Source organism: Thalia democratica, chromosome 1, assembly GCF_965202585.1.
Source record: "Thalia democratica chromosome 1, ktThaDemo2.hap1.1, whole genome shotgun sequence".
Lineage (NCBI taxonomy): Eukaryota > Metazoa > Chordata > Thaliacea > Salpida > Salpidae > Thalia > Thalia democratica.
In genome coordinates this window covers 60032784-60057012 of record NC_139165.1, presented here as the reverse complement: position 1 = coordinate 60057012, position 24229 = coordinate 60032784, and the positions used below count along the sequence as shown (strand labels likewise).

Below are 24229 nucleotides of genomic sequence, written 5' to 3'. Positions count from 1 at the left end.
CGACTTTGGTTATGTTGATAATCAACATAAGTCTGTCGCTTGATTTTGTTAAATAAAACAACGCATTTTTGTTTTCTTCAGACAAGTCTTTTTTTGATTTTTTTCGTTTCTAAAAGATTTCAATGCATTTTTGTATATACTTTTTTAGATAGTTGACCAAGAACTAGAAGCAGGTTATAACCCTCTGATTCTATTATTGACATTTTAAGTTAGTCTAAAATGATTTTAATATATACTTGATATATAATCTTAATATAGACTAGAAAGTAAATCTTTAATTTAATCTTAGTGATTTCAACGTATACTTCAGTATATAATTTTAATAGAGAACAAAATACGATACACTAATTAGATTAATATTAAACTTACTTAACTACTTTTTACTGTTTATACTAAAAGTATAGGCTCGGCACCCTAAGTTTATTTTACAATGTTTAACAACAAGCGATAAATAATAACACTCACCCACATGCAAGTCAGAGCTCGATGGTTTGTTTGCAAGGCTACTTTTACTCAATGTATTAGCGTTTGTTTACAGTCCTCAGCTATTCTTACTGAAGTCAGAGCCAAGCTAGGACTTGAAGCGTATGAAACGTCTAAAAGGTTGAACTACAATAGAAGTTTCTACTTGAGAAACGGTTGTTAAAAAAACAAAGAAAGCTGGAAATCAATACTGGTCAAATATACACTTGCTTCCGTTTTTGGCGATTCTTGCAGGTAAATAATTCACTGTAGACGTGTAGAGCTCAAAAAACGGTTGTAACTAACTACGAAAGTCGGAAAGTGTAATGAATTACTTATGCTTAAGTTTCTCAACGGTGTTTATTGAAGTCAGAGGACTACAAAATAAGTGCAATGCTGAGCAAACAGTCGCTAAAATGCAACGAAAGCTGAACGTATATATTCGCTAAAATACAATTTAAGTGACGTTCACAACTAGACCGAAAAACGTTTTGTTAAACGTTTTTTGAGGTTCAGTTTGTTACTAAATCAAACAATGTGTGATTCTAATAAAAATAGTGAAGTCTGGTTCACAAAGAATCTAAAATGTGCCTGTTGAAACAAAAGAGCGTTGCTTTAACTGTAACGAATTGTAACTATGCTAGCCAAAACGAAAGCGAAAAATGACCCTGCAAGTGCAAAGCGCACTCGCTTTAAACAAAAAGCTGCGACTCTTAACTATGACGGAAGTTTTAACATTCTACTCAAGAATATTGAGAACTGTAAAAAAAAACTCTCCTTTCGAGCCGCGCTCGGCTTTATATAGTGTTAAGCTAAAGTAAATAACTCTTTTCTTTTTTTAAGTCTCTCGGAACAAGCTTGTAATGTTTCAAGGTGTGTCAGAGGAGGAAAAAACAGATTGCATCAGAGCAGTGAATTTCTTATTTTAATCTTTATCTAAACTTTTCAAAGTTTAATCGGACTTTGCGAGCCAATTCTTTTGATTTGTGTGTAAACTTTGTAAAATGTACATTTGCAGTAGACCAACAAGTGTTTGCTGTTTCAACCTGAACTGTTAAAAGAACAATGCATATATGACGACGTCTTACTAAAATAAGGTCAACTGGTGCTAGTTTTTAGAACGAGGATTTCTCGAAAGTATTTTATGCTGCGGTTTGGTTTTTTAAATGAATATTCACACACAGATAATTTGCTTATGAAAAAACTCTAAAAGACTTCGATCGATTAATTATATTTTATAAACCAAAATATCATGGACAGTTAGCCCAAGAACCAGGATAAGGTCTGACTCTTCCATTATTAAAAATGAACAGCTGGTCATGTTTTAGTGATTTGCCCACTATAATATTTAGTTTACCATAAAAATTACGTTTTACTTTGTCTTAAGGTTTTCGCGTGTGCCTATATATGCTAACAAAAGTTGCCGTTTCTTTCTTTTATGTATACGATAAGTGACAGTATGTTTGTTACCGTTAAATAGACCTTCACAGACTTTAGAATATTCAAAAATTGTAGTTTGGCCTATAAATATTTAAAATCTAGCAAGGTTGCCAAAAAACTTAGAATTCTCGAAAAACCTGGAATTTGAACAAAAGTAACTAAAAAACCTGGAGTTTAAAACAATTTTTACATGTTAAGTAGTAAAATTTCGATTTGACACAAAAAAAATGTATTTATAGATTAACATATTTTGTCATCATCAAAAAAAATTTTATTAAAAAAAAAGTACCTTTACAGTGTTATTATACTATTAATGCATTTTTTACCTTAAACTTAATTTAAACTAAAAATAGACCCTAAAACGTGTAATTTAAAAAACCTGGAAGGATTTTTGAAAACCTGGTGGTAATTTGCCAAAAACATTTGTTATAATCTAATCCACGAATTGCTATTTTAAAAGCAGACAAAAGAACTTTTTTTTTGTAGTAATAAATAAAGATTTTTGTATAAAAAAATGGATAAGATTTTAAATGACAAACCGAAATTAGGTCCTGTTGATAGAGCTGATTCAACTGTTAAAATTGAAATATTATATTAACAAAAGTTGAGAGGTTGGTATATATAAGGTTTTATTTCCCAAGATAATGGAGACCTGTTTTAGACATGATAAATGCTGCTGAGTAAAAGAGAGCTAGTTTTTTATTTCTGTTTTAAATCCAGTTTCTGGTAAATTTTCTAAATTTTGTGTATAAAACTCATTCAATTTCGTTGAGACTCTTCGTAACAACTCCAGTTAATTAAACCAAATGTGTTCTTTTGACATTAATACCTTTTTACCAATGTCCCACTCGATGAAACAATTAGCATTTGTGTTAAAACACTTTACAACTCAAATCTTAATCCACCGGTTATTCCTAAAGAAGTAGTTCAGAATATGTTATATATGTCTGTCAAGAATGTAAAATTTAGATTTAACAATTATATTTATAGAAAAATTGATGGTGTCACCACGGGGAGTCACTTGGGTCCTGTATTAGCAAATACTTTCGTCGGGTATTTTGAATCTATTTTGTTTAAGAATATAGATAAGCCGTTTAATTACTTTAGACATGTAGGTTATACTTTTATCCCAAACAAGTAAGGCTACAACGTTGAAGATTTATTTGATAAAAATTCTAACCTTCATCCGTCCTTTGAATTCACTCGTGAAAACGAAGTCGACCATTGTTTTTCTTTTCTAAATGTTTCATTTTAACGAACATCAACTTCTTTTATTACATCCATATACAGTAAGCCAACATTTATTGGCCAATACAACCCATAAAAGTCCTTCTGTCCTACTTCACAAAAAGTAAAATCTTATTTCTTGCTTAGTTTTTCAAACGTATAACATTTTCTCAAAATTTAAATTAGTTATTGAAATAGAAAATATTTGTATTATATTCAGGTTATTAGGTTACCAAACGGATATTATCAAAAAACGAATGACCATCATAAAACTCTTTAGTCCTCCAAAACAAGGCCCGATTAAGTGCCCAGTGTACTTTAGACTTCCCATTGAAGCTAAGTTCCTAGAAAATAAAGTAAGTTATATAATCCACAATACATTTGGAGCTGTTTATCTACGTATCATACACTTCTCTAGAAAACATTTAAATAGAATATTTATTTTAAAGATGTTACTCTCGACCCAGAAAAGAATAATGTTATCTATCAATTTAAGTGTCACTGTGAAGGTAAATACATCGGTAGAACTTCTTAGACATTATATCTGAGATAAAATCAGTATGTATCAAAACCCCTTAGAGACTGGGTGACCAATAGAAGTAGTAAACCTACTAAAATTCTTCGGCAACTAGAGATCATTTATTAAACTGTCTGGAATGCTTCAAACATTATAATGATAATAAGTTCACAATTTTAACTAAAGGACGTAATATGTACCACTTAAATGTATTAGAACCCCATTTTATAATAACCTATAAGCCAAAGTTGTGTAAACTAAAGTTTGTTTGTAACACAAATTAGTATAAATTGTCATAGTTTTTATATTTTACCTTATTTAAGTTTTTTATTTAAACGATTTTGAAAACTGTTTTCTTAATAATTGCGTATAGTATATTTTGTTGTAATTGTTCCGAAATTTCAAGTCTTTAACACTAGTTTTATTCCTTTTAAATAAGTACATTAACTAAATTCCGATAATTATATTATACTTAATACATTTTCATAGCCGGTTTTTTATTTACGCTTATATAGCTTTAAACATGTATTAGTATATTTTATTGTAATATCCTTATACCATCTTAAGTTTATTTTTACTTACTTATGCTTTAAAAGATTTTTTTACTTAATTTTACCAATTTTTTAGCCGAACAGTGTTTATTTCACGATTTTTATTCAAACTAATTATGATGTTTGTATTACAAACTTTCATAACTGTTAATATTATTCTTTAGCTTAGTTGTATACAATAGTAGATGAAAAGGGTATACTGTAACTATTTCTACTGAACTTTAATAAAAATGCAAAGTATTTGTTGTTATTTTAACTTAAAATTTGTACCCCATAAAAGTTATTTAATAAGGAATGTTTTATAAAAATGTTAGTTCTCTAGCTCAACAAAATAGATAGATTTTGATTTTATTTTTAACGTCTCTGAAATTTGACGATGGACAGATTGCGGTCCATACGATTTTATTGGAAACTTAAAAAAAAAGATTAAATGTTAAGAGATATTTTTTTTTAATTAACCATGATTAACCATGAAGACTTATAGTTTGAGCTTTAATATAAGCCTAATTGTTTATCTTTGTGAAAAAAAACACCCTACGATCTTAAATTATGTAAGTCAAAGTTTACAAAAACTATTGTGTATAATTGTTTTTCATTTAAACATTTTCAGGTCAATGAAATTTCAGCAAAAGAAAGAAGTTTACGATTGAAAGTTAAAAGTTTGACAAGAGAACTGGATTTCTACAAAAAATGGTTAGCTATATGTTTTACATAATGCATAGAAGTAATAATAAAGTATAAAAACCTTTAAACGTTTATATGGGCGTATTTAAATATTTAAAAAAATTAACAATGCTTCTCAAACATTTATAAACTGTCCACAGCATATCATTAAATTGAAAATGCAATGCACTCTTGATTTTTAAGCATACATTCGTTTTAACCAAAACTATCTACGTTTAATATGCTAAGCCTTACTAAATAAAAACTAGTCTATAAACAATAAATTAAAAAATAAACAACTAGTCTAGAACTAAAATTAGCATATTTCCTCTCAATCATATACCAAAATTTCAGTCTAAAGTTCAATAATTTCTATCAGCAAAACTCTAATAGGTGCACACTCTGTTATACACTGTGTAAGTATTGACTGCTGAGAGACTTAAATAAAATGGTTTTCTCTATCGTAACACTATTTAAAGTTGAGCGCCACGAGAGAAGGGCGCAGTTTTTAAAATCGCTGAGCGGAAGCACTTGCAGGTGTAAGCAGCAGCCTGATTTTTTCTGAGAGAAGTAAACATTTTCAAGCATATAAAAGGCCGAGCGCAGACAAAATGAGGGCTGTTGTTCGTAGTTCTATGTAGGCCGATATTTTAAAGCAAGTGCGCTTTACATTTGCAAAGTATTTCTATTCTGAAGTGAATTTTATGCGCTTTCACCGTAGTTCGATGAATACGATCGAACTTGGAAATATTAACCGTATCCGTCTGCTCGATTTACTAAACAACCTAGTCTCGACTGGTGAGCCCAACCTAGGCAATTTATAGTCGTTGTACGTTAATAAATTGTTCCCTCGACTCTAAGTATTGATTTGAAAACGAAGATTTGATAAACGAATGAAACTCAAAAACATACACGCCCGTTTAAGCGACCTACAAGCTTTAAGTTCATTATGAACATTCTTTTCTAAAATCGAAGTTTGTTTACACTGTATAGTTAAAGTTACTTTATTATTTGTTTACCAGTTACAGTCTTATCTAGATAATCAAACAAGCTAGATTTAAAATACTTAATTAGTAGACTAGATTATGAAGGGCTTTTATAAAGTAAATTCAAGTGGTAAAGGTCTAGTTTATCTTTATTAGTACTGATAGCAAATATGAGTACTAGTAGCAACAACTCCAAGCCCTTGTGGCGTCCAATATCTCTAAGATGGTAACTGAGCACACTACACGTACGTAAACAGCTAAAAAGGCTTTGAAGGCTAGTAACCATACTCGAACAAGTAATCCTGAGCTGACTAACATATCTGACCGACACCATGTGTCAACAGATTACCCAAGTATATTTGCAGAAACAACAGTTCTTTTCAGTAAAAAAGTATATGTAGTATCTAAAACTGTGTTTAACAGTAGAGAACTACTACAAAGATACTGTAAAGCACATTTTGATGGGTTTGGGTTGCCAAAAGTTGTTATTTATTTAAGTACTTTCAAATAACACTCATCAAAAACTGTATTTTACTAAATTAAAGTAAATTGCACCTGAAATGAAATTATTTTTTAGTCATGACATTAGAGTTTTAAAAGTATAATATAAAATGACGAAATTACCAAATTAAGATTTTAAAAATTAATTAAATGCTAAGCTTAACAATTTTGCTGTACTAAAACTTGTTTAAATAAATCAAACTAAAATAAATAAACGGTAAAACTGGCAATTGTAAAAATAAAACAACAGTTTTTAAGAAAACCTAAAGACACAACTACTAAAAATTTACATAATATAAAGATTTAAAAAGTCTAGTCTGATATACGAACGTTTTATGCTTTTATAAACTGTGCTTTAAATATTCAATGCACTAGGCTTCCAGAATGTATAGCGGAAAAGAGTTCTCCGCTCTTATTAAAACGGAAAAATTCTCTATATTTACTAGCACACTCATGATTGCTAACCGTATATTGTCCCATCGCAGAAAAGTTTTTTTTCTGCTGGTTTTTCTGAACAACCATCAAACTAACTTTTCAAGATTTATTAATATACTGATCAATTCTGACGTGAAATCTTTGAGATGTTTTTCCCATGTAGTCAATACCACAGTTACATCTAAATTTATAGATGATGTAACTTTTTTTGGGAGAAAGAACTGATCAGAATGTTCCAAAAGTCTTGAAAAGCTGGTTTGATGGTCGTTTGAAAAAACCTGCAAAAGATACTTCTCTGCGATTTAACAACATTTGCAGGACAATCATGAGTGTGCGAGTAATTACAAAGAAGAGAACTTCTTAGTTTTAATGATAGCGGAGAGTATTGATTCTCAGCTACATATTCTGAAAGCCTTATGCATTCAATCATTAAGGCCAAGTTTATGCAAGCAGAAAAATTTCCAATATCAGAGAAGACTTTTTAAATCTTTACATTTAGTTATTTTTTAGTAATTGTTTGTTTAAATGTTTTAAAAAATATAGTTTTATATTTGTTAATTTTTATCGTTGTTTTATTTAGTTTAAATTTAATCTAACAAGTACAGCTAAGTTATTTAGCTTAAGAATTTATTTAGTTCTTTAAATGAACACTTGTTTATTACGTCATTTAAATTTTTTAACTTAGTTTTGACCGCAGTATGATTTATTTCAATTCCAGTTCAGTTTAATTTAGTAACATACAATTTTGATATGTCATTATCATGATTGTCATACCAATTCTACAATGTATAACACTTGGTTTGTTTTCCTAGTGACCGAAAATTCTATGTCCTCTCGCCTGCGACTATGGCCGGGTCATTTTATTTTACCTGTTCGATTTTGAGGTCCTTATTTTAATTTGTTGGGATATTTTTTAATTGTTAGTTTTTATGCCACTTTTTTTATTTTTAACTAGTGGATTAAAATAAGGGTTAGATTTAAGTATTCAAAAAACAAAAGTACAATCAAATTATTTGGTAAGTGTGTTTAGAAGTATTCCTTAAAAGTATAAGTTTTAAAAAAAGTTTCGATAAGGTTGATTAAATAAAAGTATATCAATAGAGTATTTGTTTTACTTAATCAGTTTTGAGATCATGTTTTAGTTGTTGAATTTTAAGTTGTTTTATAATTTTTTTGGGTAAAATAGCAGATAAAACAGAGTTATCTATCGTTGGCAAGGATTAAGATTACACTATTTTTTAACTTTTATTGTATTACGCCGTTACACTGCAGAGAAGCTTTTCTTATTAAAAATATCTATGGTAAGTCATATTTTTACTTCTATCTTTATTTTAGGTCATCGCTCTGTATTTTGTTTTACAGCTTTTTTTGTGTCTGATGAGCTGCTCTGCAGCGTAACGGCGTAATACAATAAAAGTTAAACAAAAAAAGATCGATTTTAAGTTAATTTTTTATCCTGATCGAGATTTTTAATGATCTAATATTTATGTTGTTGTTTTAGTGTGCGCTTTTTGTAATGAAGCTATTTAAATGAACAAATTTGGTCCGATATATCTCAAAGTTACTTTTAATTTAGTAAAGGGTAAAAATAAACTTAAAGCTAATTAAAAGTGTACAAAATAAGATCAAACTATATAAAATTGTTTTATCCCAAAGGCCTAAAAATAATACTCATCACGCATATATAAAGAATTGTTTTTAAAAAATAAGTCCATCGTCAATTGATAAAAAGAAAATATTGATTTAAACGGTGTATCTACTTTATTTTAAAGCTTAATTTTTGACAGCAATTCATCGTCTACAAACATAAGGTCATCATTAAAGTCCAAAAGAAGCTTATCTAGAGGAAGATCATTTCATGCTAGTTTATCTTCAAAGGAATGTGGCAGATCTTCGTCATTAGAGAAATTAAAAACACCTTCCGTAAGGTATTAAAAGTCATATAAATCTTTATCTTTACATTTTTTCGCCACAGTATAGCTTATCAACCATAAGTGTGTACAATAAAAACAGTTAAAGTAAAAATAGTGAAAATTAAATGTAAATTAGTAAAAAAAAATCTCACAAATTTTATACAACATACTAAATTTCGAAACAAATGCTCGATAGATTTTTGTAAATCGAGGATTAATTTACTTCATAAAAATATAAATTTTAACAGCAAAAATATGTTAATACCCCTTAAATCCTCGTTTTACGAAAACCTATCGATTTTATGTTTAGAAATTTAGTATGTTGTCTAAAATATAATAACGAAGCTACCAGTTGGTTTTTATCGTTCTTTTTGGATTAAAATTTTCAAGTTCTTTAATTCTCAATAAATCAGGGTTCGTGCGCCTCAGGCTAGATCAGCTTTTTTGAAAACATCGGTAAAATGAAATTTTTTGTCTGTTCAAATGCTTTGAATGTTCTAAAATAAATTGAGCTGTGAACGATTTGCCTGCGTGAATTTTTCGGACTTTACCCTCAAACGGTCGCTTCAGTGCATTTGCACTTAATCTCGCTTAGTTAAGATCACAACGACGGTTAAGCCTGCCTGATGAGTTTTTAAAAGGACGAAACCGGTCGCCGGTTGTCTCGGATGCCGTTGTTGTTGGTCGTGCGGTGTAGTTCATTGTTTATTATCGATGGCATAAAATATCTCAACTTTGTTGATGATGGCTAAAATAAATACTTGCTAAAATAAATTAAGAACTAGTTTTTATTTTGAGTAAATTATTAAGTTGTGTTATTCTTTCTAGATAACATATTTATTTTTGTAGAAAAATCAAATTAGTGAAATTATAGCAATATTTGCAAAGTTTCAGGGTTTGTAAGTACAAATACTTGAAAGTTTCAGAAATTCAAAAACTGTTTTGTTATTAGATAATTAAAAGTTTTCTATTGGAACAAAGGTCTTCAGACCTAATGTAGTTGCCTCCTAAAATGTTTTTGCTTTATGTTTTTTATAATAAAAAAAAATATATTTTCAGCTTGCTCAGTGATTTTAAGTTATTTAAAAATATATAAGACAGAGTGAGCAATCATTCTGAAATTAAAATGTTAAATATGTCCGTAAAAGTTACATAACAGTTAAAGTTTTGCCAACTCAAAGTCTTAAACCCGTTGAAACTAACTGTCTCAAATTCTTTAATCAAAAACACGTTGCAAGAGATCTTTCATTTATTAAAAAAGTATTTAAAGTTATGCTTATAAAATTATAATCTAGTTAAGGCTATAATTAAATTCTATTTAAGTAACCAGAGTTAAGAATATTTTTTTAATAAACGAAAGTTAGTTTCTAAGGTCGTAACATATTAGTAGTAAGACTTTTGAGTTCTTTTTTATCAACTTCAAATTTTATTAGATATGGCTTCTTGAAAATATTACAAAAAAGTGAGTTAGGATAAATGGTAGGCAGGTAGTCCACTTTTTTAGATTATAATCGGTAAGCTTTTGATAATTTGACAAATAAAAAACCGTTGAAAAAACATTTTCAATTCTGCTTATTCAAATAAGATTGAAAACTTTTTTTTAACTGTTTTTTAACCAATTTTTTATTTGTCAATTTATCAAAAGCTATTCAATTAAATCTAAAAAAGTTATATTATTATGCTACGACGTTCCAACTAAACTAATAGACTACTTAGTTTTATTTATTTCTAACTCCAACCAGTCAACGTTAACCTAAAGTAGCTTTACAGTACCTTTTCAATGGTTTTATACTATTTAATACAGTTTCATATCTTAAACTTAACTTTAAACTAAAAATAGACCCAAAAATGTTTACTTTTAAAAACCTGGAAAAAAATTTGAAAAAACGAGTGGCAACCCTGAACTAAGCAAAAGTTTAAGATAATCCATTACATTATATAGTTATTAAGGTATGCAATCATGACTGTTAGGATGAAAAATTAAATTGAACTACTAAAAAAAATCATCTTTAGAAAATACCGAAAAAATTATTGCGTAGACAAATAAGAAAACTCTAACTAAGATAGATAGTTTACCTTGACCTTTCTTACATGGGTGAAAACTCTATAGGTCAGCTAAATAACCTTCACAAGCTATTAAGTCGAACTTGCATAGGGTTTCGTTACGTATTGTGTATAACATTTTTTTTGTTTTGACTTCCTTAACTTTTAAAACAGCCATAATTTTCTACTTTCTAAAAGATATGCTAAACCAAGTTTGAGAAAATTAGGAATAACAAAAAATAATGTTAAAGTTTAGAATTTTTTTAAAAGTTTTAAAAGTTATAAAATTACGATAACAAAATTAACTATTGGAAATTTAAAGTTAAGCGTTTGCCAATAGAGATCCTAGCGGAACAAGTTAACTGGAATATATAATAATAACAAATTTATACAGAACATGTGTTAGTTAAATAAAGTAAGAGTGCTGTGTAAATTTATTATTATGATAACAAAATTAAGAAATTAAACTTTAAATATAATAAAGTTTTAACTATTTAAATTTTTAATAACTCCTTCCGGTAATGCGTGCACTGTGTGACGACATTTCGTAATTGGTGTTTTTGTTTTATCTACCGTAGTGAAGTCTTATAATTTTAGGGAATGCGGATTTCAAATAATTCTTTTTTTATCAAATCTTAAAAATTGTTTGTTTAAGTTTTCAATAATTTTTACTTTTTAATGTCACAAACTAAAATTATAATTTTACTATCCCTAGTTATTACCAGATTTATTGACAACTTTGTAAACATATAGTATTTCAGAAAATCTTCAAAAGCATATAGTTGCTCATCTTCAAGAAGCTCTCGAGGATCTATAAACTCTTATATTCAAAAAAATAAAGGTAATTTTTCAAACACAAGAAAACCTCCCATAAATGAAAGATCTAGCACATTGAACAACAGAGCAAAGTTAGCTTACTTGTGTATATAAAGCTATTGGATACTGTTTTTTTTATTTTCGTTTTATTTGGAATAAAACTCCACTTTTATATTACAATTACTATAATGTCTACGCAAAAGTAATTGAAAGTGTGATTTTATTTTTTTTATTTCTAACACTGTCAGGGTTGTATTTCTCTTAAATTTGGTTAACAGTTTTTGTGAGATTAGTAAGCTCTATCTTTAGATCGATTTAAAGCTTTACTAATCTTTCATATACCTGATTTTACTGTTATAGTTTTTAAGCCTACTACTAGGTAATGTAAAAGATTGTAACTTGACGCTGATCTAAAGTAAATTAAATCTTATAACCCATGATAACTTTTTATCATAAGTAAATGAAAAGTATTATACATTAATGTCAAGTCACATTAGAGTAGTTTATTTATACTAAAGTAAAATAATTTGGAAAATAAAACAGAAATATTTTAAAATGAAGGTATGTATCAAAGATTGGTGAACTTTTATTTGTTTTATAATGATATTTTTATTTTTGTATTATGTATATATTTTTATAACAATTTTTTTGTCTAAGTGTCAAACTTTAATAAAAATATATACTTTAGATATTTGCGGATTTTCACAGTACTGTTTTTCTACTAAACTAGCATATGTTCTGTGTGTTAACAAGTTAACACACTTGAAAGCAGCTCTGTAAAAAAGATACTGTTACGAAAGAATAGAAGCTAAAGTAGGTGTATGCATTGTATATGTGTGACTAAAAATAAGCATAATTACTGTGGATTAAAATAGTAAATAATAGATACAATATATGATGTTAAAATCGACTGCTACAAAACTATAAAATTTTTGTAATAATTAGATTTAAGTTATAATAAAAGTAAAGTAAAATACAAATAAAAATATAAAATATTTACATGCAAGTCTAAGAGGTACTAATGCACAAACTAAATGGTTGTTAAGTATACATTAAATTGACTAGTCACAATAATATGTACAAAAAACATTAACAACTTAAAATGCATTTACATTCAGAGTGGTCAGGCAACAAAACCTGGATTTTGGGAAATTTTGTACAAATATTGTGAAAAAACCTTGAAATTTCTTCATTAAAAGTTGAAATTAAATATTTTTTAGAATTAAAAAAACTTTTACTACAAGTTCAATTAGTAATTGATCAAGTATTACTTTAATTAATGAAACTACTTTTTTACTCGCATTTCCATTGTTTTAAATGTCATGTAAAGTCAGTCAATAAGAACCTATTTCTGACTGATGCAACTAAATAAAGTTCAGATTAATAAAAACTAAGAGCAGGGCCAATAAAATGTCTAATGCAATGTTTTATGCCAAATGTATTTACAGCAGCTCTAATAAATCTTAACTTTATAGTATAAGTTATTTCATAACTTACTTTTTAGTCATTCATACTATATAAATTTTCTTTTAGTTCTTGCAATAATTTTTATTTTAATTTTTATTTAACTTTATATTAGTTAATTGCAAATTTTAGAATACTATTTCGTTAAATAGGTTGAGACTAATAGTTAATTAACAAATTAAAACTAACAACAAATTTCAACTGGATTGTATGGCTATTTTTATGTTATATATCAACATAAAGACTTTTGAACAACTAATGAGAAGAACTTTAAACAAATTGATTCAAAATGATAGTACAGGTTGTAATAGAACAAAACAAAGATTGAATATTAGTAGCAATGTATTGTTTAAGTAGTTTAAATCTATCAAAAAATACCTGTATTAACTTTAGATTAATTTACTACCAAAAATGATCAAAAAAAGATGTAATTTTAAAAACCTGGAGAAAATTTGCTAAAACCGAGTTGTCACCCGGTTAACAATTTTTTCATGTTTATTCATGTGTTAAGTTTCAAATTTAATTGAAAGCCTATGTTCAAATCACAGTTAAACCGTGCTTTTTTACCTACTACGCACAATAGATCGGCTATAGTTTTTTCACTGCAGGTTTATACTTAGCACGTAACAATCTTGTTGTTTTATATGTATATTAAACATAAATTTCTAATTTATATATTTAAAATAACTGTAAAGATCTATTTAATTATAGTGCCTGACTATTTTTTTATATTTAGAATAATTAACTATCTTACTTACTATGTAATTTATTTTCAATTTAAGTTTATTTGAGCAGTGTTGTGACTTAACTATTAGTCGAAATTTTAAATGCTTGATGACAATTTTAGTTTATGTGCTTTGGTGTCTTTTTGATTTGCATGTAAGTAATTGTTATTTTAGTTTGAATTTTACTTTAATTTTATTATATTTTAGATTTAACCTTTACTAAAATTACATAGATTTATATTACCCCAAATTTCTGTAGCTCTATATGTCTTACTAAACTACTATAGTAAATAATAATACTATAACTAATTGATAAGTATACAGCATTAAGTTTATTAATACACTAACAAATGTTTGTTGTTTTAATTCTTGTTATTTCTAACAGATGTATTTAGTAACGTAACACCTTTAATTTATTATGTATTCAAAGTAATTGTGAAAGCTCTGTTTAATTAAAGTGCCCGGCTGATTTTTTTTTGGACATAAATAAATTATCTGACTTACGATGCAATGTAAATGCATTATAAATTGTTGATGTTTCAGGGTTCGTGCGCGTCAGGCTAAATCAGGCTAAATTTTTTTGAAAAAAGTTGAAAAACGTCAGGCTAAAACAGTTTTTATGTTTAAAAATTTGAGAATCTCAGTTTTTGTCAGTTCAAATGCATGAAATTTTTTAAATTAAGATCAAATTGAGATGTGAATTTATTTCTAAATAAAGATTTAGTTATTAAAGACAAAATCAGTCAGTATTTGTAAAAATAAGTGCTTTAAACCTTTTGTTGAATCTCTAAAATTATTTTAAGAATCTTCATTATTTTGTTTTTAGTAGATTATATACGTCATAATTATAAAAATTCATAAAAAAGTACAGTTTAGTTCAACAACTTAGCTGTTTGTCTGAATTTGTTTACATGAGCTTTGTTTTTCAGAGCTTAGTTGGTTAAACTGTTTTAATTTCTAATATAAAGGCTTTATACCAAATACTTTTTAGATTAATACTCTTAGCAGTTTGTTAATATATTTTATTTTCTGTTAATTCAAAGTTATTAGAGATGCATTCACAAGACTAAAACTTAGCTTAAAGATATAAGTTTCATAATTAGTAGAATCATATTTTGCAAGTTAATGAATTGATAGTAATTTTTATTTTACTCTTTTTAAATGTTTCAGTTTATTATAACGCTTAGATAATTTTATGTTTATTTTTCGTTCAAAGACATTTATTTATTATAACAGTTTTAAATATAAAATTATTTTTAATATAAATGTTTTTTTATTCATTCGTTTATAAAGATTTTTTTGAATAGTTTATGTAGTAACATAAAAAGCTTAAACTGTTTTTTTAGTTTGAGTAGTTATTTTAAAAATTATGTTGTTAATCAAAAGATAAGTTTTAGAGTCCAGATCATGTGTTTAATACTTATCTTTATGTACTCGTTTTAAAGGATTCTTTGAAATAACTTATGTAATATCATGATTAGTTTAATTAGTTATTTTAAAAATTAAGATGCTTTAATGATAACATAAAGTTTTTGAGAGATGTGTTTAATTACATTTTGTTTTTCTTTTACAGACTTATTCATATTTCTGTTTTAATAAAAGCTTCTGGTCCAGTCATGTAACTTATAATTGACGAATTCAAGTACTAATTGACACTAACCCTGTATATGGGTGATAAGCGGTGGATGTAACTAAGCCCCAAAATTTAATAAAGGTATGAATTCATTGAAGCAGAAATTATAATGACCAGTTTAAAAATATTCAAGTTGCTGGGTAAGCGATTGATAGATGTTGAAAATAATTTATTTAAATTTTAATTTTCTTCAAAAATAGTGTTTGTGAATACTTTTATTGCGTTAATTTGTTAATTAAGACCCTCCGATACCCAAAATGCCTTCTGAAGGTGATTTTTTCTACTTTGAAAAAATGTCAGGCTAAATAGGTCTTTGTCAGGCTAAATGATAAGGAATTTCGCGCACGAACCCTGATGTTTTTTGAACATAATATTGTTACATAATTATAAGTCAATTTTCTGTATACTTGATAACCATTTAGTTTTATGCATTTATATCTCATAGACTTGCATGTAAGTCGTTTATATTTGATTTGTCATTATAGTTTTTATTATGTTTTACCTTTATTATAATTGGTTACATGACAATTCAAATTCACACAACTCAAATTCCGACAATTCAAATTCTTAAAAAAAAATTAAAAGACTATATCTTAATAAGTAACATAAATTTGAAAAAAAATAAAAATACGTATGTAGATCTTAAATAAAAGCAAATTATACAGTAATCTTCCTTTATTCTAAATCTTATTAATATCTACAATCAACTTTTTTTTTTTGCAATATCTTGAGTATTTTTCGAGATATTTTAAAATTACTAAAAATAACTATGTTTCTTACTTTATTTAAGCCATATCTTGAAAAATATTTATTTTTTTCAAAAAAAGAAAAAAAAATGGCTTGTAGATATCAATAACATCTACATATATATTTTTTATATTTGACAAATATACATTAATTTTTTGTTTGTGGCCCTTTAAATTTAAAAAAAAAATTAAATTGTCCGAGTTTGAATAGTCGTGCACCCATTACAATTTATATTTAACAATTACAATTATTATATAGTCTTGTAGCAGTCGATTTTAACATCATATATTGTACCTATTATTAACTATTTTAACCTACAGTAATTATGCTTGTCTTTAGTCACACATATACAATATACATACACCTACTTTAGCTTGTATTCTTTCCTTACAGTATTTTTTACAGAGCTGCTTTTAAGTGTGTTAATTTTTTAACATATGTTAGTTTAACAAAGAAAGAGTACTGTGAAAAGTTGTTATTATATATTACAGTTGACTTGCTTCGCTAGGATCTATTTTAGCAAACGATTAACTTTAAATTTTGAATATCATATAGAAATAATATGTTTTAATTTCAAATCAGTAATATGCATTTTAACATTTTTTTTAAAAATTAAATAACAATCATTAGTAAGCTTTAAGTATTATACTTTTTCTTAAAATTTTATCTATAATTTAATTGATGTTGTGTTTAAGTAAAATTTTCTCAAGTTTTTGTTGATTAATTTTTTCAAGTAAATTGTATTATAAGTTTCAAAAACCTTTAAAATGAAGAATTTCACTTGTCTCAAACTGTATACCATCTAATTTACATAGTTTTACAGAAGTCAAACACCAAGTTCTAGATGCTTTCGGAGATTTAATCCTACAGAGTATCATGAAGAAAAGAAAAAAAAATTAAAACAAAGCCAAGAAAAACGGTCTTAGTTATAATATCTATTAGTAGACTATAAATTAGCTATTCGTACAAGTACATGGTATTAAATATTTGTTGATTATATGACTTTTGTTTTTAATGATTATAAAATTAAGTTAGTAATACTGCTTAATACAAGGGTTAGCAGCCTTTATTGAAAATTTATTCGCCGACCGCGCTGTATAGATAAAAAAAACTTTCAGTTATTTAAAATTACTGTGTTAATCAATAAGAAAAGTTTGATTTTAAACTGAGATTGTAATAAAATAAGTAATAAAAAGGCGATATTAATTACTTATCATTAAACTGGGTGCACAATTATTCGAATTCCGACAATTCAAACTCTTAAAAAAGAATTGAAACGGCCACAGTTAAAAAAGTAATGTATATTTGTCAAAAATAAAAAATGCATATGTAGGTAATATATCTACAAGCGATTTTATTTCTTTATGCAAAACATTAAATATTTTTGAGATATGACTTAAATTAAGTAAAAATCATAGTTATTTTTAGTAATTTTAAAACATCTTGAAAAATGTTTTAGATTTTTCAAAAAAGAAAAAAGTGGCTTTTAGATATTATTAAGATCTACATATTTATTTTTTCAAGTTTATATTACATATTGAGATATAATTTTTTAAATATTTTTTAAGAATTTGAATTGTCGAAATTCGAGTTGTCCGAATTTAAATAGTCATTAAACTAGTAGTCTTATTGTAAGTTTTTACCAGAACATTTATTTATTTATTGTGTTTAAAAAGTATTTTATATCAAAAACTACATCGTAGATCGCCCACTTTTTCTTTGCCACAGTTTGTCGACCCCTGACTTAATACAAAACTTCAAGTGTCAATACTATCTTAATAATTAGAACTTGAAAGCTTAGAATTAAAAGCAAAAAAAGGAAAAACTTCACAGTAAGGGATCCTCTTTTTGTTGATGATGCTGCATGAAAATGACTGCGACAAATTACGATTTTGTATCTACATAGATTGAAAGGTAGAGAAAAGCATCACTTTAAGAAACTCAAGCAGAGGAATAGAGTGGAATCAAAATGATATCTCTATTACTTCTATAACAACAAAAGAAGAATTATAATTTTTTATCCGGATATTTTTTAATTATGTTTGTACAGATTACTAGTTTTACTTGAATTTAACACGTGGGAGAAAAGCAGATAAAATAATTTACAACAATAAGCAACATAAAAAACCTTAAATTTTCAAATACGTAATTGATCAAGTAAAAAAGTTTTTTAAACGGTGTGTGAAACTCGAGCTACAGAAGCAAATGAACATCGCATAGCGAACACTGAAGTCTAATGAGCAGTTTCAAATGTTGTTAACATAAATATGTGAACTTATTTAAATCTGTGGCGCCAACTAGCGAAGAATGTTGAATCAATAAAAAAATTAGTAAATATTATTACAATATCAGGGTTTTTTAAAGTCATTTTCATAATCGCCCACTTAGCAGAATATTAAAAAGTAATCTGCACCCCTTCATTACAAACCAATTATCCTGCCAATTATCTCTCACAACTAGTTTTTACACTTCATTACAAACAAGTAATAAAAAACAAGTTCATTGCCTCTTACTTAATCTTATTAATTGCTTGTTAATTAGTTTTTGGACTAAGTTTTTAGATTGCAGACTTATGAGTTTAATTGTTGTAAGTTTGATATTGATATAAGTTTATGAAAAAAATTAAATAACTTGTAATAGCGTATCAAAATATAATAAAAATTTTGTTTTTAACAACAGGCTACGAGATGTTTCATCAAAGTTTTTGAACAGCTCATCAGACAATGTTCGTAAGAAAAATAGAAAATCAGGAAGTTATTTTTCTGACAAAAGTTCATCTGCTGAGAATAGAAGATCTGCTCATATATACTCACATAATAGGTTTTTTGCTTTAAAATACTTTAAAATTAGCTACTTACAATATTTGTCACGCATTCTTTTACATCATACGTCCTTTTAATTTTCAGTAATTTTCTTTAGATAATTTTGTTGGTAATTTATGCTTTTAAGTAATGACCTACCGGATCCAGTTAATTTAAAGTTTCCAAAACTTTTAATGTGTTAAAATAAACTTCAACTATTTATCTAATCGAAGGGTGCGAAACTTATCTAGTCAATTTGCAAGATTTACCAGAAAATGCGTTGCGGGCTAGACATACCAGAAAACAAATCTCAGCGAGACTCATAATTTTAGAAAATTATCCTTTTATATTATATCTTTAAACGCAAAACTACATTGAAGTATTCATTTTAAGTACTACTGTGTACAGAAAATAAAAATAATAGCTTTTTTTTCTAAAAATCCTCAATTATATACTCGTTGTTTTGCAAAAGATTTTTTCAGACTAAAATATATGTCGCACTACAAAGGTTGCTGCTTGGAGAACTAGGTCTAGCCTGCAGACCGTTTGGTTCTCGTTCCTGATCAATGTTTATGTTCTAGCTAGGAAATTATTAAACTAGTTAAACACAGAAATCATACTAGCCAGGGCTAAAAAAGTTTTTTTGGAAATATTGACAAAATGTCATTTTTTGTCAGTCAAAAAGTTTAAAAGATGAAGATTTATTTAAAAAAATTCGAAATTCATTTATTTTATAATTTGCTGTTTTAGTTTTGAACTTCTTTCGTAATAAAAATATGAATTTTTAATATTAAGGCAATATTTGAAAAAAGTCAGGATTTGTAAGTCACGTGCTTGAAAACTTATGGTATTCTTTAAAAAATTTGGTAATGAGTTTGTTTATAATTTTTTTTTTAAGTTTGAATTTCTTTCTTAATAAGAATTTGGTCTTTGTAATCAGAGTCTGATCCGTTTCATCTAAGATATACTATATATAATAACTTTTATACTTCAAAAAAATCGACAAAGTTTTTCTTTTGTATACATTATATCATTTGAAGTACATTCAAATTCTTCTTCAGGTTATATGATGTCATCTAAGATACAATGTCGTCATATGACATATTGGTTTGCTCTTGTACCTGTTTAGTCTATTTTTATGCTTTTGATTATGACAGATCAAGTTGACAATTTCACCGTGGTTTGCTGCCATTACATATACTTTTTTGATTGAGGGATCTGTTACACTAGACAAGTTCTCAACAGGAGTTTGTAGAGTCCTTCTCTCCACCATAACGTTCTTTAATGTCTTATTTGTGATCTGTTTAACTCTTTCAAAGTTACTTTGATTACTTTTAAAAAGTTTATATCGAACAAATTCGACCTGTTATGTACAAAGTGCTTGCCTATCGGCCAGAAAAGTTGCCCAAGCTTATTCTAGAATAGGGGTGGGCAACGTTTTTCAATCAACGGGCTGGATTCGGAAAAATTTAGTCTTTTGCGGGCCGGAGCATTTCGAACTAGTTACTTACGGGATCCAGTATACGGATCCAGCAGAATAATGACTTTTAGATACTTTTTTAGAATAATTCTTACAGTTTTGTTTTGTAAAAATATGATACAAAGTTTTATAAAAATTTTGTAATATTGACCTTTTGTGGGCCTGTAAATTCGCTCGCGGGCCGGTCATTTTGATTTGCGGGCCGGATCCCATTACAGTTTGAAAAACCGCCCGGGGCCGGTCATTTTCACTCTGCGGGCCGGATCCGGCCCGCGGGCCGTACATTGCCCACCCCTAAAATAGAACTTTAAAAATATATACAAACACTAATGTTTTTGTGTCAAACCTTTTATTCCGACTAATAAATTTAAGAACAGATCTCAAAAAATCTCTAAGAGTATTCTTCAGGATAGCTTATCAGGATCTTCAGGATTTAACGCCTTTTAACGTTACATCTTATATAACCACTAATTAATTTAGGAAATTACAAAATCAACAGCGAAAATAAATAAAGTATAAAACACTATATAAATTTAAAAAAAATTTGTGTGTCATGAAAAAAAAGGAAGAAAAATTACTATTAATTAATCTATTAAAATGCTTTTATTGATTAAATTATGCCAAGAAAACATATGCCAATAAAGAATTTACCTTAGCGATATTCGTACCTGTTGATCCAAATTTGATTTAAGATGTTTTCATTTAAATATAGACGTATTGTTTCGATTAATAAATGACTATTGATTATTTTTATTAATTTTATCAGGTTCCAGTCTCATCTTAAATAGAATCCTGCCGGATACTGGATCCTGTAGATCACTAAATTTAGATGCTTGGTGTTTTTTTAATTGCTAATCAATACTGTAAAGTTTAAATTTTTAAAAGTAGTTCAAAAATCATTTTATAGTTACTAAACGAAAGTTAATCTTTAGATTTACTCAACCGTATCATTCATGCGACAATAGCTTAGGAGATCATACAAGAGAAAACTCATTTAATGAAACAAATATGATTTCCAGATCGCCTCTTTTGAAAACAAAGAGTAGCTTAAAACTAAAATGTTCTCAAAGTTTTGATGACATTGACCTAAGATTGAATGCTTTGCAGCAGTACATGTTGGAGATTGATAAAAAATAAACTGACAGTAAAATATTAAAGTTTTTGGCATTTGTAATGCATAAAAACGAAATTAGTAACAATTAAAGTTGTTAGATTATAGTTTCAAGAATATATTTTTGCCTAAAGTAACACTAGTTTATATCATTATATAAATATAATTTATCAGCTATTCTGTTAATAAAACTAGTTAATAAATTAAATCTAATTTGATTGTTGCTTAAAACTGTAAAATTTTACTTTATCAAAAGTAGTTTATGCTCAAAACGGTAAACTAGTGTTTAAGAATAGTAATGTTTCATTTTGATTATTTGATGATTGATGTATTGGTTTAAATAAACTTTTAGTTATTTTAATTTTATCTAGTTAGTTTGGCATCATTTATGACTTCTTTTTATAAAATATGAATTAAACTAAGTAAGTTAAAAATCAATAGCTCTATTGCAACCGAAACAGGCCATTCATGACGTCAGGGTTGCCAAAATACCTGAAAAAAAAACCTAGAATTCCACAATTTAGGCAAAAGAAACTAGAATTTGAGAAAATTAAAAAAAAAACTAGAAATTTAAACAAAAATGACTAAAAAACCTGGGAAAACTAGAATTTTAAACTATTTTTATATAATATTGTAACTTGTTTTAAATTAAACAATTTAAAATTCTCGATTTAAATGTCTTTAAGGAGATTTTATCCAATATTTATTTTAACAGTTAATTACTAACAAAACAATGTTTCACTCCTATACTTGCATACAGGAGATCCTCAGTTGTTTTAAACAGGTCTGAAAAAAAATTTTTTAACAAATTATAAAAAGTAAAATTAAAACTATTGGTTTAACAACAAAAATAAATTTTAAGTATACTAAACTTGAGTAAAAATTAAATGCTTATGTTACGCTTTTAAGATTTTTTTTGGTAATATAGACTAAAAAAAATTATAATGTTATATTTTTATATGTTGAGTAATGAAATTTTTATTAGATACGAAAAATCTATTAAACAGATAATTTTTGTATCATTCAAAGTTTTATTTATAAAAAACTTATTCAAATTATGTTTACATTATCTTTTCAATGTTGTTAAATTTCAGTAGCCTGCCACCTAGGTACGAACTTTAAACACAGCTCAAACATGCATACCCAGCCGGAAGTTCGTACCTAGTAAATTTTAATCCTTAAATACGGACAAGATAAAAACCAACTTTGTGCAAAACGTTAGCTTGGTTTTATTACAAAAGTTTTCTTTAAATCAAGGGAAAGTGCTTGAAGTCTTATTTCGCGACATTTATTCTCAGTTACCATTAATGCGTTTTACGCTATACTTGAGATTTTATTTATCTTTTCGCATTTTCTATGTAATTATAAACGATATTATTAATTAGTTAATTAAATGTTCCTCTTCAGGCTTTTATGTTTAAGATATATTATGCTATACACACCAGATATATGAGCATGCTATACACACCAGATTGTATTTAGTAATACATGTTATGTTCACAGGGTTATATAATACTTGAGTCTTTAAATATGTCGTCTCCAAGCACTAAAGCTTAACTGACTACCTTACTTGCGAGTAGGTTACAATGTAAAATTACAAATATTGGTCTTACTAAAAGTAACTTAGTCCTAGGTTATAAATAAACACACTTATAATCAATTTAAAAAAATTAAACATCTAAGAAAAGAAACTGTTTAATTAACAAACAACTAATCTTTAATAATACAATGCGTGCAAAAATACTGACAGTTTTAACGAAATAATTGTTGGATTACGGAACTCGCGGCGTTGGTTTTAAGACCGATTTAACAAATCGAAACTAAGTTTTCTGGTCACTTGACAAAGTATAAATTAATCTTCACTAAACTATGTATATTTTCTTCGATGAAGATTATACTTCATAGGCTTGAACTTAAGTTGATCATGCGAAAGTAATTTGATGATCGTAACTTAAAAACGGTACACAGTGAATGTATAACTAACGCGTATTTTAAAGACAAGCCGATATACACGCATTCAACGAATTTTAATTCCTTCATATAAAAACAATAATGTTTTATTATTTCAAAAAACGTGTGAAAATTTTCAGAATATTTTTATGGCTGTTATCAGTTCTAAAATAAGTTCTTTTCAAAACACTTTAAATTAATGTACGCCTTTGGCACAATGCTGACAAGGACACGGGGTCAATAGTTTCTGCAGATATTTTCCATCACCAGCAAAAGGCAGATATTGTGTGTGTTAAACTTTTCAAAGCTTTGCTTTCAGATAAAATTATAGTAATAATGTATCGTTTAAATCTAATATAAAGCACCTTTTTTAATTTGAGACTATTTTACTACTAAAATGGCGAAAAAGTTGTACTTTCAAAAACATGGAATAAATTATGAAAAACCTGGAAGAAGTTTTGAAAATTTTCCAAAAACCAGTGGCCAGTCTATATTAATATTTTGCTTAAAACTAATATTTCTTAAAAAGTTGTTTTCCATTAAATAAAACAATAGTTTGTTTAATTATACTAAAAGTTAGCTATTTATTTCGGTTAAAGTCAAAGAAATTTCGGAGTTTTAATTGTCCAAACTTGAAAGTTCAAAACTTGAGTTGTCTACCAAAGTTTATTAGTTTAGGAATTCTTTCACAGAACAACGTTTTACTCAGTTAATCGTTGAGTGAGATCCTCAGCTACAATCAAATCCTGAAAACTAAAAAAAGT

The 24229-nt window shown here is 27.2% G+C and overlaps 1 protein-coding gene across 1 annotated transcript in view; it reads left to right on the top strand.

Moving 5' to 3' along the window:
• LOC145843427 (centrosomal protein CCDC61-like) overlaps positions 1-21684 on the top strand; it is a 48188-nt gene extending 26504 nt beyond the window's left edge. Inside the window, exons 7-12 of the mRNA XM_082950909.1 lie at positions 4808-4890; positions 8570-8710; positions 11500-11646; positions 16947-17042; positions 18803-18943; positions 21337-21684. Coding sequence (XP_082807035.1) covers positions 4808-4890; positions 8570-8710; positions 11500-11646; positions 16947-17042; positions 18803-18943; positions 21337-21541 — 813 coding nt within the window. The 3' untranslated portion in view covers positions 21542-21684. The remainder of the gene's footprint in view (positions 1-4807; positions 4891-8569; positions 8711-11499; positions 11647-16946; positions 17043-18802; positions 18944-21336) is intronic.
• Positions 21685-24229: the final 2545 nt, after the last annotated feature.